The sequence below is a fragment of the Acanthochromis polyacanthus genome, chromosome 15 (assembly GCF_021347895.1).
Source record: "Acanthochromis polyacanthus isolate Apoly-LR-REF ecotype Palm Island chromosome 15, KAUST_Apoly_ChrSc, whole genome shotgun sequence".
Classification (NCBI taxonomy): Eukaryota; Metazoa; Chordata; class Actinopteri; family Pomacentridae; genus Acanthochromis; species Acanthochromis polyacanthus.
Genome location: NC_067127.1, coordinates 19,905,001 through 19,921,230, shown reverse-complemented (window position 1 = coordinate 19,921,230; position 16,230 = coordinate 19,905,001). Strand labels below are relative to the sequence as shown.

Sequence of the window (16,230 nt, the reverse complement as noted above, 5' to 3'; positions counted from 1 at the left end):
ACATCATGCTCTACCTGGATGTTTATTGAAGCCAAGGGAAGTCCAGTTTGCTATGGTGGTCCAAGGCGATCATGGAGTTCCTGTTTCTGCCAGCAGGCTCTACTGGTCCTAGATCAGGCCTGAAAGAAAAGGAGACAGTTAGTACTGAGAGCTAATGGCTTTTTACTGTCTTTATGGTGAACATCCGGTACGCTTCTTCGCTCTGAATCACATCAACTCAGCCTGGATAGTGTGCATGTCTCAGTAAGAGGATAGTGCTCCTTGTGATGAATCTTGGATTGCAGCCATAACTCACCAGGCCTCAGTTTAAATCCGTGGGTGAATTCTTCCACTCCTACATGCATACCTCAGGTCTGATTCTCCAACCCCTTCCTCTGTCCATCTGGGTTGTTGCCAAGCTCCAGTCAGGACAGAGGGAGAGGTTAAAGAGCAAGCAGTCCTCCACCTCCCATTAGATTCCTTCACTGTACAAGCTCTCAAACAAAGAAATGCCACCCTTCATCTGAGTGTGGATGAATGGTGGCGTTTCCCCAAACCAATTGCTTTCTTTTACCTCCCTGTGGTGGGATCCTGTCACCCTCTGATTCTTGCCCAAAAGTCATTTTTTCAGCCCAAAATGTTATTCACAGCTGTCAGATAACTTGCATTCCTTCTATTCTTTTAAGATTTTCTTCAGCAAACAAGGGTTATGAGCACAGCTACGTTTCTGTGGTTTTTAGCTGTTGCCTTTTCCATGTGGAAGGGCAAGACACTACCCCAAATGCACAGGAACATTAAAAATCTGGCATTTGTCAGTTGGTCTGGAAAGAGATTTCAGATTTTTAGTTTTTTGTATTTCTTCAACAAATCCAAAAGAAAGTGGAGACGGAAGGAATCTTTGCTAAAATATGGTTTGTATGATTTGTATTTACGTTGTGATGATTTTTGTGAGATTTTCTTCTACTGTCGGAATTAAAAACTGCAGTTTGAATGAGCGCTTAATCCATTACTGATAATTCTCTTATTTCTCTACTTTCTGTCTATAGTATAGTAAATAAGCCTCGCAAGATGTAAAGTTTCTTTGCTAAATCACTGTTCCAAGTGTAGTATTCATTTTAGTGCAGTACAATTAATTACATAAATTTTTCATACAATGAGCATTCACTGAGCAGTGCACAAGAGTCAGCATGGGCACTAGGGTTCTAACTTTTTGAACTTTTTTTCCAAAAGCCCTGCATTGGATTAACTTTTTGGTATAATTGAAGAAACCAAACTCCATTTTCAACACTCTTTTAAAAAAGTCCCCCCGAAACAAAAAAGTATTAATTACACATTGCAGCCAATGATATGAAATGCGAAACCGTGCTAAGTTATCACAAGGGCCATTACAAGTTAATATGACTGATAATGGATCAATGATAAGTTGTACTGCCATCATAATATACTGGAGTATTAGTTTCTATTCTTGCTTCCACTTTATAAGCCATGTCATTGGCTGCAATGTGTATGTAATACTTTTTTGTTTCGGGGAGGGGGGGCTTTTTTAAAAGCGTGTTGAAAATGGAGTTTGGTTTCTTCAATTATACCAAAGTTCATCCAATCATGATGCAGGACTTTGATTTTGGAAAAAAGTTCAAAAAGTTATAACCCTTATGGGCACACTGACCGGTCTGCAGCTATGTCGCCACATCTGCTACAAACTGAGATGTACTTTGTATTCTGCCACCCTTCTATCAGAACCAGTTTTGATAGATACTGACCACTGCAGACCAGGAACACCCCACAAGTGCTGCAGTTTTGGAGATGCTCTGACCCAGTCATCTAGCAATCACAATCTGGTCCTTGTCAAACTGGCTCAAATCCTCACGCTTGCCCATATTTCCTGCTTCTAACGCATTAACTTTGAGGGCAAAATGTTCACTTGCTGCCTAATATATCCAACCCTCTAACAGGTGCCATGATGAAGAGATAATTAGTGTTATTCACTTCACCTGCACGTTGTAAAAATAATAGTCTCAATGGTGTTCTCATGCGATGATCTAGTGCAACAATATAAAAATGATTAAGTTCAGAGTCGGTCCAAAAACCTCCATGTTACTGAGGATATGGTGCACATAATGTTTATAGAGAACCCACAGCTCAAAGTGCACACTGTTGTGTGTTCCTTACCTGTAAAGTTGTGGGCAAGACATCTTCAGTGAAGTGGAGGTTAGCTCTAGCCTGCTCTGATTCCTCAGTTTAGTTTTCCTCATCAGGTCTTTGATTCGGCCCATTGTGTAATTTTCACTCAGCTGAACACAGTGACAGAAAAGAACGACAATTTAATACTAATTTTACCTTTTAGATGGGACAATTGAGCACAAGAACATTGTTCTAAAGCCCTGTCAGCAGCCCCAATGTGTGTGTGTGTGTGTGTGTGTGTGTGTGTGTGTGTGTGTGTGTGTGTGTGTGTGTACATGTTTATCTATACTGGTGGGGACTTGGTGGGAACTTCGACCTAACTCCACGCTATCTCGGTGGGGACTCGTGTCACGGTGGGGACCAAAAATGAGTTCCCCATGGGGGAAAACAGTGTTTTCTTGACCATGTTGTTGTTACTGAAAAAAGTAAAAGTGCAAAAACTCTTCTTTAGGGTTAGGCATTGTTTTGGTGTTGGTTAAGGTTAGGGTAAGGGTTAGGGGTTAAGTATGAATGGGAGTCAATGGTAAGTCCCCACGGGGATATAAGAACCAGACGTGTGTGTGTGTGTGTGTGTGTGTGTGTGTGTGTGTGTGTGTGTGTGTGTGTGTGTGCGTGCCATCTTAAACCCTGACTGAATTCAGAACTTATGCAGATCTGAGGTCAGGGATTGGTCCTTTGCTTGTAGAAAATGAAAAGATAGATAGTGGTAAATTCTACAAAAATATACTGAAAATCTCTTCGCAAGGCTAAAGACAATTTTCCAGATTCAGTGGTGTCCTAAGACTTGTGATACTGATTCCTAGCTCTTTATTTTTATTGTGGGACTCCATATCATTTCAAAAGTCTTTCATTTTTCTTAACAAAACCTAGATTCTACTGGCTGTGCTTCTTGCAGTGGACTGATGAGATGTGCACAACTCACCCTGGGCTGTATGATGGACAGCCTTTCAGTGCTGTCCCCAAGTAACCTGACCTCCCCTTCAGTGAAGTTCCTATGGCTCAGGCTTCTCTTCCACAGAGGGATGGGTGTCAAACCCTCATTTCTCATGCCTAAAACAGAAATCAAAGACAAGGAACAGCTACAGTGTGTGCATAGTATAGTTTGCTTGAGTAAACAAGAATCAAATGCTTCCTTTCTGGCCCTATTTTTCAGTAATCTGCTAGTCTGCATGACTTAGACCTCATGGCAACTGAGCCCCTTAAAGACTATACTCCACATGAACACTGATGAACCACAAGATTATGACCACCTGCCTAATTTGTTGTTCGTCTTTAGTGTTCTGCTAAACAACTTGGACCCACCAAACCATCTCTACAACCTCTGAGGGTGTCCTGTGGTAGCAGGCACCAAGATGTTAGCAACAGAGCCTTTGAGTCCTGGAAGCTGAGGATCGAATCAGATCAGACTTGTTCCAGCATATCTCCAGACATCCCGTCACCAGTTTATAGACCGCTAATGTTGGGTATTCTATACTGCGGACTTCAAAGATACTCTTTATTCCTCACCACATTCAGCAGTGGCACCAGTGCTTCTGGTCATGAAACTTTGTGGTGTAATCATTAAGAGCGTATTGTAAAGACGCTGGTATCTTATCACAATCTCAATAATTTCTTTCAAAATGTGTTTCCATTGTAAATTAGTAGTGTGTTAGATAGTTTTAGGTAAGTTGTTTCTGGCCAGCTGATTAATATAAATCCAATTAACTCTACTTTTAATTACTTTTGTTTTCACAGTGTTTGTTAACTGATGGCGTGTAGTCCACAGAGTGAAATAGCTGCGTGCTGGAAAAAGAAATGGTGATGAGATCTTATTTTCTACCATTCCCAAAAAGGCGAATGTATGAGTAACACTACAAAGAAAAGTTTCATCCAGATAACTGTGAATGGTTAATCTGACGTAAAACAAAACACGTCAAAAAACTAGCTGTATGTACAGTAGCACCTTTACTACTGGTTTTTGGGATGAACTATTTGTGTGTTCAATGTGCTGCTTGCTGAGAAGAGAGTGCTGACTTATGACAAATGGTGATAGGAATGAACACAGGCCTGTGTTCTTGCCTCCGTTTGCCCGACTTCTTAGTAAAAACACCTCTCCTTATCACAAGGGCTCTGAGTTTCTACTGATGGCACTCCGCTAGAAGGACATGACACACAAACTTGGAATTATTCTGTGTGGACTGTTTCACTGAATTTCATTGAATTTTCAAGAGTAAATGCAAGAATCCAAAATCCAACAGCACTGTAAGTTTACCTCTAATCCTACCCTTGACCTTAGCATCAGACACCACAGTAAGTCTGTAGTACAACGTTTCATGATGGTGCAGGCAGAGGTATCTACTCGTATTTACTTCACCTAATCCCTGCTTTCCGTCACCCTCTGTTATTCAGATCCAGCTTCCTTTCTATCAGAGGAACAAATAAGCATTTTAGAGTCCACGGGACATAATGTGTTTCCATCATGAGCAGGATGGCAGAATTTCCCGTTCATCTTCCCAAAGGATCACCAGCTCCTCGGGCGACATGAGTCACTCCAAAAACACAATTGTAATGACAATGTTTGGGGAGATAGCTGTCTTCCTGAGTGATGAACAGCACCTGTGGCACCTGTGGCTTGTATCTGATGACAAGGTAAACACCAAAGCAGAAAAACATGTGAGGTTGCCTCCGGGTCGGGTTGTGAAACACTCAAAGTAAAATTTTAATATGTGGTTGTGCATGTGTGTGTATGTTGACACATCCCACTGGAAGGGTGAATCCTACTAGAAATTAAATGCTTAAGGTCAGTAAGGGGTGATTTCAATGACCTCAAGGGCACTCAGCTGCTTATCACAGACTCACAGCCAACAGTACTGTACAGTCTGTACAGAAGAATGAGTCTAGGTTTGTATGAAGGCTCAATGTAGTGTACATGTAGTTCATGAAGCTACATCCTGACAAGCATGTGTTGTGACTCAGTCTGCCTGCTAAAGGACAGAGATTATCAAGCAACTTTGTTCAACATGTAGTCAACAATCACTTCTGGAGTCTTCAGAAAAGGTTTCAAGAAAGCATCTTCAAACAGCCTTCAGAGTCTGAAGCGAATACTGTTTATTCAATACAGAGTCTGTAAGAACAAACACAAGCAAAATCTTGAGAATTTAACTGACCACACAATGTACTTGTGCATACTTCTTCTAAATGCTCCTCTTCTGTTCTGGAAAACCCCAACCCATCCATCCTAACAGTCAATCAGGATATTTCTATCATCATTATGTTTGAATTAATTCATATCCGGGGGTGCATAATGTAATCGTAACAAAAGTTTAACCACTTCTCTCTCAAAAAATCCCCCCACCCTTCTAAAACCATCCTTGGGTTTTCCTCATTTAATTTCTGCTTAGCTCAGTGCGCCCTTAGTTTCAACTCACACAATGTGCAGAGAGAGAGAGGGCTTGTACTTCCGGCTTTGTCATCCTATATGGATTTCCGGTGGGTTGCAGTTAACACAGGATCGTTCAGTGTACATGAATTCAGTTTATATTTCAGGTTTTCCAGTTTTAGCATCGTTTGAATCATCTGAATTTTCTAGTTCTAACATTTGTTTAATCTCAGAATGCCAGAACACATGTACTCATACTTGCTTTGTCAAACAAACAGCTCTACACTGCTGACTTTCATTTTGCAGTTAGTTGGCTGCTGTTCTCCTGAAGACTCCAATTTCCATCATTTCCAGCAGTTATGATACCACCATACTCACCAAAGCAGTGCAATAAAAAGCAAGAGTCAGACTGACCAAACAAACTAATTTGGAGTTAAAACTGAAAATGAGCAACTAGGTTGTGTGTCATAATTTACATTTCTATAATGCAAATAAAGTAAATATGCACAGTCATTACCTTTCTTAGCTGTTATGAATGGATGCCTAGTGACCTCTGGGATGGTGGACAGGTCAGAGAGGGTTCCACTGGGTGACAAACACTCACTTTTAGAGTGTCTTTTCTGGAAGTCCTGGAAGGCTAAACTGGCTGCACCACAACTGCAGTGCTGCTGAAAAATGTCCTGAAAAAAAGAAAGAAAGCAGGAAGATGATAATCTAATACTACTATGCTGTTTATTTACCATTTGTATATAATATCACACATGAATTTCTGTTGCAATGGAAAGTGATTTGGACTAATAATCTGTGGGATATTTACATTGTTTATACAGATCACTCTTTATATTTTTGGAGCATGTTTAACAGACTACCTGCAGCCTAATGATGAGACTAACTGCCAAGGAGAAGCATCTAAAGTCAGTGTATAGTTTAATTGCCTTGTTCTTGCCCTCTCAATGAAGGAAGACATGTCATCTGACCTATTCGACTTATACATTACCGTTCAAAAGTTTGGGGTCACCCAGACAATTTCATGATTTCTATGAAAGCTCACATTTTCGTTCATGTGCTAACATAATTGCACGAGGATTTTCTAATCATCAATTAGCCTTTCAACACCACTAGCTAACACAATGTAGCATTAGAACACAGGAGTGATGTTTGCTGGAAATGTTCCCCTGTACCCCTATGGAGATATTCCATTAAAAATCAGCTAGAATAGTCATTTACCACATTAACGATGTCTAGACTGTATTTCTGATCAATTTAATGTCATCTTCATTAAACAAAACTGCTTTTCTTTCATGCCAAACCCCAAACTTTTGAATGGTAGTGTATGTACTGGGAGTCATGACCAGTCATTTCTGCTTCCTCATATTCAGAACAGAGAATAAATAGAGCAACCATATTGAGATTGTTGAGGGCTAGAATCTGGAGAAAACCCCCCAATTTGAAATAGATCCCTCTTTCTGCAGCTTTTCCATCTTTTCCCTATTTTAAACTCCTCCCACCTACCTTTAATAGATCACCACTATATACATATGTTTTACACAGACACCATATATTTGTTCAGTTTAGAATATGTGCGTCAGTATAGTGTGGTAAAACAAAGACTACAAAAGCCTAAATCATCCCAGGGCATTTGACTTGCTCACATCCTTACATTCAAGCTGAAAGGAAAGAACACTATGACATCATTTCCAGCCAAAATGCCATTACACTACAAACTACACAACGGCAGCATCGCAGAGAGAAGATTAAAGCCAAGGGATGAAACATGTTTTTTCCTGCTCTATTTTATAGAGTAATATAGAACAATGTACAAATTTTTCTGAAATGATCTCTTCCCTGTTTTGGGGGTACCCTTAATCTACTGTAAACCCAAGTTTCATTGAGGCCCCAACAGACAATAATATATGCAAATCCCACCAGCCTACACAAACAGATTTTTTATTTCCCTCTGATAGACACCAGAGAGCCCACACCTGCTTTATTACATAACCGCTGGTCATTTAGATTCTCACAGACAAATCAGGGTAGACAACAATAAGCTACTGTGTTGCCTCATCATTCTTGTAGTCTATGAATCCTGAGTTTGACTGCAACAAGCCTGCAGATGTTAGCATCATTTTTTTCGTTTTAGTTCAGATGATAGAGGCTGTGGTTTTGGGAACCCAGGTGCAGACAGAAGCAGGCAGAGACCGGTTCACAGTGAGTCAATGGCCCTTAACCCATCACCACAGGATAAGGCTGTTAAAGGTATTACACAGTCAGTGAAGGAGAAAAAAAACACAATGGAATGTCTCTTCTGTTACTTCCTTCTCCTAAATAACTGAGGAGGCTTGAGTCAGGAGGCCTAGGAGATTGTGAGAAAATACTGAGAACGGTGGTGTAGAAGAACAGCTGTACTGTTCTGTACCTCTATTTCTGTCAGTGTCTATTCAGAGACTTCAGACAGGGATGCTCTCCTTTAGAGTGCAACATCCCCTGGTGTGGTCTTGCTGGAGTCAGTATCTATACATTGGTTCATTCATGCACATTTTTGTCTGTGAAGTATGCGAAGGTATGACATAAACTTGAAAAAGTTGTATGAATTAAATAAATAAATATGCAACACTAAGCGCCCTTGTTCTTCTTTCTCTCTCTTTCTCTCCCTCTCTGTCTTTCCCTTTCTGCTTTACTCTCAGTTTCTTTGAAAGCTTTGAAGTCCTCAGCCCCTGCTGACTTTGACCACTGGTCCAATAAAAAGCTGTTCCAGTGTATGATCCTAAAACTGACTGCGCTTGTATCAGTCCAGGATATCTGAATGCCCTCTTTCTGTATTACACCAAGGTTTTTAGAAGTGAGCAACAATCCTCTTACTTAGACTTAAACTGGTATTAGATTCATAAGTTAAAAAATGCAGAAAATGGGACACCGTGGACAGGTCATCAGTTTATCACAGGGCTACACACAGAGACAAACAAGCACACTCACATTCACCCTACGGACAATTTAGAATCACCAAATAACCTCAGCATGTTTTTGGACTGTGGGAGGAAGCCAGAGTAGCCGGAGAAAACCCACACATGCACAGAGAGAACGTACAAACTCCATGCAGAAAGATGCCAGGCCCAGGCCGGGATGCAAACCAGGGATCTTCTAGCTGCAAGACGAAGGTGCTAATCACCGCTCTACTGTGCAGCATGAAGATTATACATTTATGGATAAATAATTTATACGCTATTATAATTCCATTGCATAGTTTTGCATTTTTGCTTTGGATATGTTTGTGGGTAGTCTCATGGCTTTTACTGGGTAATAGATATTTTCTCTCTGTAAACTAACAACCATTAGTTTTTAAGCTATCCGTCCCTTTACAGCTAATACTGACATTTATTTTCTAGTGTGGTCTTAACATGGGGCATACTCCTAGAGGCCCTACCTTTCACAGAATGCCTTCAAAAATCCATGTGTCCTGGACTCTACAGCCGGATGAATACACTTTTCTTTTTTTTAAATCTACAGCCTAGTGTGTGGGATAGGCTCTGTTACGGCTTTGAAGTCACAGTATCAAGCTGAGATAAACACAAATAACAAGGTGTGACTCCCAAGATTGTGGCATTCCTGCTTGCTTACATCAGAGCTACAGACTGAGAAAAACAAAACAAAACAAAGGAACAGTCGCACACCTCTTTGGTCTTTGTCATCCTGTTGTCCTTCTGCAGACTGCAGAGCTTCCTCTGCAGCTGGAGGTTGGTTTCCTGCAGCTGGCCGATCTTCTCCATGAGCTGGCAGATGTGCTTCAGGTAACCCAGGCCTGAACACAGAGGGCTGGAACTTGCTTGCTGTACCCATAGAAACAGAACATGGGCTGGTTAATGAAGGCAGCAGGAAAAAGCGGGTAAAGTCACTTGTTGTTTGGGCCTTTTTGTTTTAATTATATGGCATGAAGAAGAACAAGATTACTTTGGAATTATTGAAGCACAGTACTTTAATCCTCGTGTTGTCCTGCGGGTCAAAATTGACCCGTTTTAAAGTTTGAAAATTTTGGGAAAAAAATATATTTTCACAGTGAAACTTCTGATGTCCACATTTTCAACATTTTTGGAAAATAAAATTTTTTTGGTGGAAATAAAGAAATGTTAAAAATGTTTCTTGAGAACATTCACACAAAAAAATCAACCAAAATCCAGTGAAATTTGCTGGAAGTTTTACTGATAAAAATGTAATCTTTAGATATTTTTCTGATTTTTTCGGAAGATTTTTTTAAAAATAAAACTTTTATGGGAACTTTAAAGGAATTATTGGAATTTTCTTCCTAAAGGTTTTGCAAATTATCAGAAATTTGGGGACTATTTTTTGCCGAATTTTTGGATTTTTTTTCAGACAAGGAAACAATATTTTTTGGTGCCTGTAATTGAAGACAACAGGAGGGTTAAAAATAAAAACTCGACTCCACATTTCTTAATAGTTTCCCCAGTTATGTTGTGCTCATTCTTGTAATCACTGGCCGGATTATGCTTAGAGGCAAAGATTTTCTGAAATTAAGCACTGCATTTATGAGCTTTACTGCAGGTGACAGAAGCTCATACCAGAGCAAAAACATTCTTTTAAGCTGATGTGAAGACTGTTGTTTTGATCAACAGTACCTAAGATCACTTTAAACTGATATGTTGAAAATATGCTGTCATTGAGCATTTTACTGATATGGTCAGCATCAACATTTCTATCGAGTAAATATCTGCACTCTTCTTGTTCTTGCACTTTCGTGACTTTTGCACTCCTCTGTTTTTTGTTTCTAAGAGCCCTGTAACGGTAAATTTCTCCTTTGTGAGATCAATAAAGTCTATCTTATCTTATCTTATCTTATCTTATCTTATCTTATCTTATCTTATCTTATCTTATCTTAATACACCTGAGGACATAGCCAGGTCACTGGGCTCTACGGGGATTTTTATCAGCCCTGGCAGGCAGCACAAAAGTAGAAGCGAGGATTGAATTAGATTTCTTTAGAGGACTTATTCAGCTCTCGCTGAGTCAGTAGAGCACAAAACATTCTTAAAGACAAACAGGCTGAGTACCAGCTTCTACCCCAGAGCCAAAAGAGAAGTGAACCATGCCAAACACTCACACTAACTGTCTGAACCTGAGTGCTTACTAGAAACTTATATACTACCTTATGCACTCTATATTTATTTATAATGCGCTGAGAGATTATTGATGGAGTTTGTTGCAAAATTTGACATAAAATATGACAATAAATGAATTCTAATCTGTTTTGTTAAGTGGCAAACATTTAATTTAGCACCTGCTCTTATTCAAAAGCATAATTGATGATGCATTACCCTTGCTGCTACAAATTAATTGCATAAAAATGCAATTACTAGTATACAATTTGTTTTCAGTTTGATCATATTCAAACGTATGCTGAGTGCAGGCTATGCAATGCAACCTTGAGAGCATTTCTCTGCCACTGGCTGCTTGTGTTTCAATAAATTCATTTTGACATTGTCCTCTTCATCTTCACATCATAGTCATTACATATTGAACCAGTTTGTACATGGCTGGGTACACCACGGACAAGTCACAAGTTCAACACAAAGAGATGACCAACCATGCGTAGTAACAGTAACACTAATGGCCAATTTAGAATCATGACTTAAGCTACAAAGCATGCTCACAAGCATGAGATGACAGGCACAAAGATCTTTTGCAGCTTTAATTTTCATATTTGAGACAGATATCGGTACCCCTATCTTAGTGGTTCAGGGACATAACACATTGCAACACACTGCAAGGTTGTCTCTGTGCTGCAAGCTTTACGCAAACCATGTTGTTTTTTTCAACGTTTCCTTATCTTTTGGTGAGTCTGCACAATGTAAAGTCATCTTACACAAGCTACTGTCAAAATGTGTTTGCACAGTGATTACAAATGTATGGACAATGTCACTCGTATTGTATGTTTTTTTAAATGTCTAAACATGATTTTGAGGTGAGTTACAAGAGTATTGTGAGACAAAATGGACATCAGAGGAGCTGTAATAACTTGAATTCCAGCAGTATGGAAATGTTTAGACTTGACTGAGCAATGCTGTCCAGACCCAACATGCATCTGAAACAAAATTTATCAATCCAATTCGAAGGATTAATGTCATATTTAGCAGATTTCCTCATCTGTTGACTCCCCAGAGCTTCTTTTCTGCTTCCAGACTGTCAGACCTCTAGTAGTTTATTGGTGACTAATTAAGATAAGATAAAGTAATCCTTCCAGGAAAAGACCCTCACCTCCTTAGGGACTGTTGGTGATGCGGGGGTGGGAGGATCTGTAACCAGAAACCATTCTTAATTATCAGGACTGGCACTGATCTTATCCATGACTCCACAGAGGCCATTAAGCAATCCACATTCAGGAAGAGAGGATTTAGTACTGCACCCATTTAAACTGGTCAAACAAACACATACAAACACATACACCCTGTTGTATTTCCTCTGGGTTTCCCATGAGTAACTGGAGCAATAATGTCTCACATGGAACTGAAAGAGGGATCAAAAACTATCACTGTGTTATTAACCAAGCTAACTAGACTGTTTATTTAGTCCACAATAGTACAACTACTGAACCCTAGAAATGATATTTTAGTTTTGACTTTTCCTCTCTATAGCTACATGCTCCTAACAGGTTCTCCTTCACATGTTAATGTGGGAAGAATACTTTTAAATGAGTGCTTTTTTAAAAATATGATCATCCCTAGGGCTAAGCTAATCCATCCATCCATTATCTATACACCACTTAATCCTCATTAGGGTTACAGGGGGCTGGAGTCTATCCCAGCTGGCTTAGGGCAAAGGAAAGACCCAGGACAGGTCACCAGTCTGTTATGCTAATCTACTAATTTTAAAAACAATTTCCGATATCTGTTGGGTGTTTATTTCCTGCTACCATGGTTTCACGACTCTTATGTCACGTTCACAACAGGAACACGATAAGAAAGAAAGATCACTGTGGAAACTGACGTATCTTCTCACCGTGATTTGTAGATATTTCCATTGTCTGCTTTTCAACTGAAATATTTTCCTAAACATGACAGAGCTGGAAAGGAATGAAACACCAGATGTGTGTGGAACATCTAGATGGGAAGAAAGGTATCACATGCGCAGCTTTTTCCCAGCCAGGCACCAGTCTTTTCAGTACAGATAGTGTTTCTGCCTCATTTCCCTGCAAAATATATTTCAAAGCACAGACAGGAAGTGGAAGGCATCCTGTGCTGGAGCTGTTGTTATTGTTTGCCCATTCTTATTCTTGGCACCTGATTTTGACTTACTGTTAATCTCAAATTTAAATCACTTCATTGTGCTTATGATTTAATTACTATTCATGTTTATAGATTTTATTCCACACTTACATTTTTACTGATTTAGATTAATGTTTGTTAACAAAAATCGGTGGCTATTTAATGTTGTAAGGTGTCTTTTTTTAATATTAAAATACTATTTATCTCATCTGTTAAATAACTGTTTGTCACATTACTGTGTTATTGTATTGTATTGTATTTGTGCAATAGCCCGATAAATAATACAAGCCTTCCTTTGACCCGGCAGGACCACATCTGTGCTGTTCTCACTTCTGTTGTGCAGATGAGGAATTCAAGTAAACTAGAAGCTTCCAAACTTCTGCTCCATTTTCATTTCACACTAGTGCCGATGAGGTACGTATGCCTTGAAAATGAATACCAAGTGTGATCAGACAAGCAGATAAACAGGTCCCTATAATCACTGTTACTGCTTGATGGTAGAAATATGACAGCTCTCAATCCATCCATCCTTCTATTATCTATACACCGCTTAATCCTCATTAGGGTTGTAGGGCGGATGGAGTCTATCCCAGCTGATTTAGGGTGAAGCCTGTGCACTAAATATTGTCTCTAAATTCTTTAAGCTTGAGACTTGCAGAGATGATGTAATCCATTGGTGTCATTTTTATTGACAAAAACTGAGGAAGAAAGAGGAAGCATGTGAATAAAAGCCAAGAAAGACTTTGATGTTCGCATATTTGAGGGAACAACTATCCAGTATGCCTCTGCTGCAGACTACGGAGTCCCATTTAGCAGGGAGAGGAATTACACCATTAGCTGTAGTGACAAGTGACGAAAATGATGCTGGGGGCCGCACCACTATACTCCCTGTCAGCAATGTACTTTTAGAGTCATGCTGGGCCTCATAAAGTCATTGCCACATGCCATCACCTTACAGGTGCCCCAGGGACCCATCAAAGAGCCTTTATCTGGGTAAATATGTAAGTAATTTGAGATATCTGACACCTATTTGACACATCCAGGTACGCTGCCAAGCTTTGAGCTCGGAAAACAGGGAGAGTCCAGATGAGAGAGGAGCTGGTGGTCAAGGCCAGTATCAACAGTAAGATCTCCAGTCCCACAGTAGAGATGAACAAGTGTTGCATGACATGTGGGTTCATGAAAACACTGCAGCGCACTGTAACGCATGCCTTCCCCTCCTTCCTTCCTCTGTCTGAGTACCAACAGGCTTTCGTGTTTTGGTCTGACTGATGTGCCAAAAGTCATAAAATCCTGTCTTCAGAAAGGCCTTTGAACTTGACATTGTTGTGAAAGAATATCAGAAGCTGTAACAGCCTGAAGAGTCTGAATGCTTAAATTCTTTCTTGTGAATGAAATTCTTTCATTTGTAAAAACTGCTAAGGACAATTATTTTTTTCATTTTTAAAGTGAATGTTTTAGTCAGCAGATAACTCAGAAAATAACAAGGACATAGCACTGACTTTTTGGCAGTTACTTTTAGATTTGCAGATACTGAAGAGCTGTGATGTGTCACTCCCTGTTTTCTATCTGTAGCTGACTTTATATTAGTGTTTATTGCTGTTCACGGATCCATCTCAGTTAATATTAAACATTGCCTATTAGCACTAAATCTTTCTGCATGGCCAATTAAATCTGGGTTGCTTCGCAGGCTTGTTCCTAAAATTCCTGTAGCAAATCTTAAATATAACTTGGTGTTTTGGATCCACTAGCCCAACAACTAACTAACTAGATATGACTTCTGTCTCTCCCTCTCTGTCTTGCTCAGTGTCTTTAGCTTCACCTGCCTCCTGTAATGATAACGGTACCTGTAACGAATGCAGGTACCGTTATCATGTCTGTCATGAATGTCTGTTTATACTTCCTGAGGTGAGGCTCAGCATAATGGAAGCACAGCACCACACCACATTAAACAACCTAGTAGCTATTCAGGTCCCAGTAATCACTACGGAGCTCCTGTTAGCTGTCCTCATGTAAGTCCATGAAGACAGGCCGCCTGGGAGACTATTCATAGGAAGCCCGTAGTTCACCACTCACCAGATCATGCTTCAAACCGTTTTACCCCACTCAGCCACATACCAGCTGAGAAACACTGGCAGGGCCATAGTCAGAAACCTGAGGTTAAAGACTCCAGTGACCACAGTCAGATGTATTCCTGAGGCCTGGGTGGGTAATGTTGGATAGCATGAATCACACCTGATGGGAGAGCGTGGTGCACAGCAGTGGTATTGGCCAGAAGGAGGGCTGTTGTGGTTTAACACACAATCTAAGCCCAGAAGTTTGTCAAAAGTTAAAACAGATTAACTTTGATGTCAGCGCAGTGGCAGGTAAAGTCTTTCTCTTAGTGCTTTCATCTCTTTGGAACATGTGGGCACAGTTAATGGTGTTTCTATAGCAACGCTGATCTTCTTGTCTCCCAAGCCTTGTTGTGGATTAGGCTGATCGGACAAGAGGAGATCAGGACCAGGTTTGGACATTTCCTCACTGAAGGGCTGAAGAATGAGTGGCCCATGGGGGTCAAAGTTTTCTAAACTTTCAAATTGGCAGCGTGGTATGTATAGACGTATGACAGTAAGGGTAGCGCTTGAGGTGTGGTCCTGCTCCAGAACTTAAGCTAAACATTTCATCTCCATTTAAATCAGGGTTATTAAATATTAGATCTCTGTCATCTTGATCTCTTTGAGTTAATGATCTGATAACTGATCATCATATTGACTTGCTGTGTCTGCCTGAAACCATGAAGATTATATCAGTCTAAATGAATCTACTGCACCCAGTCATATAGTTTTCATTTCCCCAGAAGGACAGACAGAGGGAGGAGTGGCAGCAATCTTCCACTCCAATTTGTTAATCCACCAGAGACTATAACTTCACTTTAATTCATCTGAAAGCCTCAGTCTTACTTTCAGACACTTGAAAACACAAAAGGCAGTTCTGTTAGTCGTTGTATATCAACCACCTGCCTCTTTCTAGTTTTTATCTGGTTTTTTAGAATTCTTAGCTGATTTACTGCTCAGTGCAGATAAAATCATTATAGTGGCTGACTTTAATATTGACATAGACGATGACAAAGACAGTCTCAACTCTGCATTTAGTTCACTGTTAGCTGGTCAGCTGTTTTTTGTCAAAACTGTAAATAAACCAAGTCACTGTTTTAACCACACTCTTGACTTTGTTTTGACATATGACCTACAAATTGAACATCAAGCTGTTTTTCGACAAAATCCTCTTAAGTAAGAACATTTTTTTATAGCATTTGAATTGATTGGCAATGGGCTACAGAGCATTTGCCAAGTTACACACAGCAGATGTTTATCTGATAATGCAATTACTAAATTCAAGGGAATAATTCTACTACTATTTACTTCAATGCCATATGTCAACACAATGGAGAGCAGCTCC

General features: G+C 39.9%; 1 protein-coding gene across 3 annotated transcripts in view; it reads right to left on the bottom strand.

The window, feature by feature from the left end:
- si:ch211-250c4.3 (uncharacterized protein LOC100535981 homolog) overlaps positions 1–16,230 on the bottom strand; it is a 33,765-nt gene that overhangs the window by 2,318 nt on the left and 15,217 nt on the right. For all 3 annotated transcript variants that reach the window (XM_022204431.2, XM_022204430.2, XM_051960270.1), the window contains exons 3-7: positions 9,187–9,342; positions 6,036–6,198; positions 3,083–3,210; positions 2,149–2,270; positions 15–119 (exon numbers count right to left, since the gene is read on the bottom strand). In XM_022204431.2, coding sequence (XP_022060123.1) covers positions 23–119; positions 2,149–2,270; positions 3,083–3,210; positions 6,036–6,198; positions 9,187–9,342 — 666 coding nt within the window. In that variant the 3' untranslated portion in view covers positions 15–22. The remainder of the gene's footprint in view (positions 1–14; positions 120–2,148; positions 2,271–3,082; positions 3,211–6,035; positions 6,199–9,186; positions 9,343–16,230) is intronic.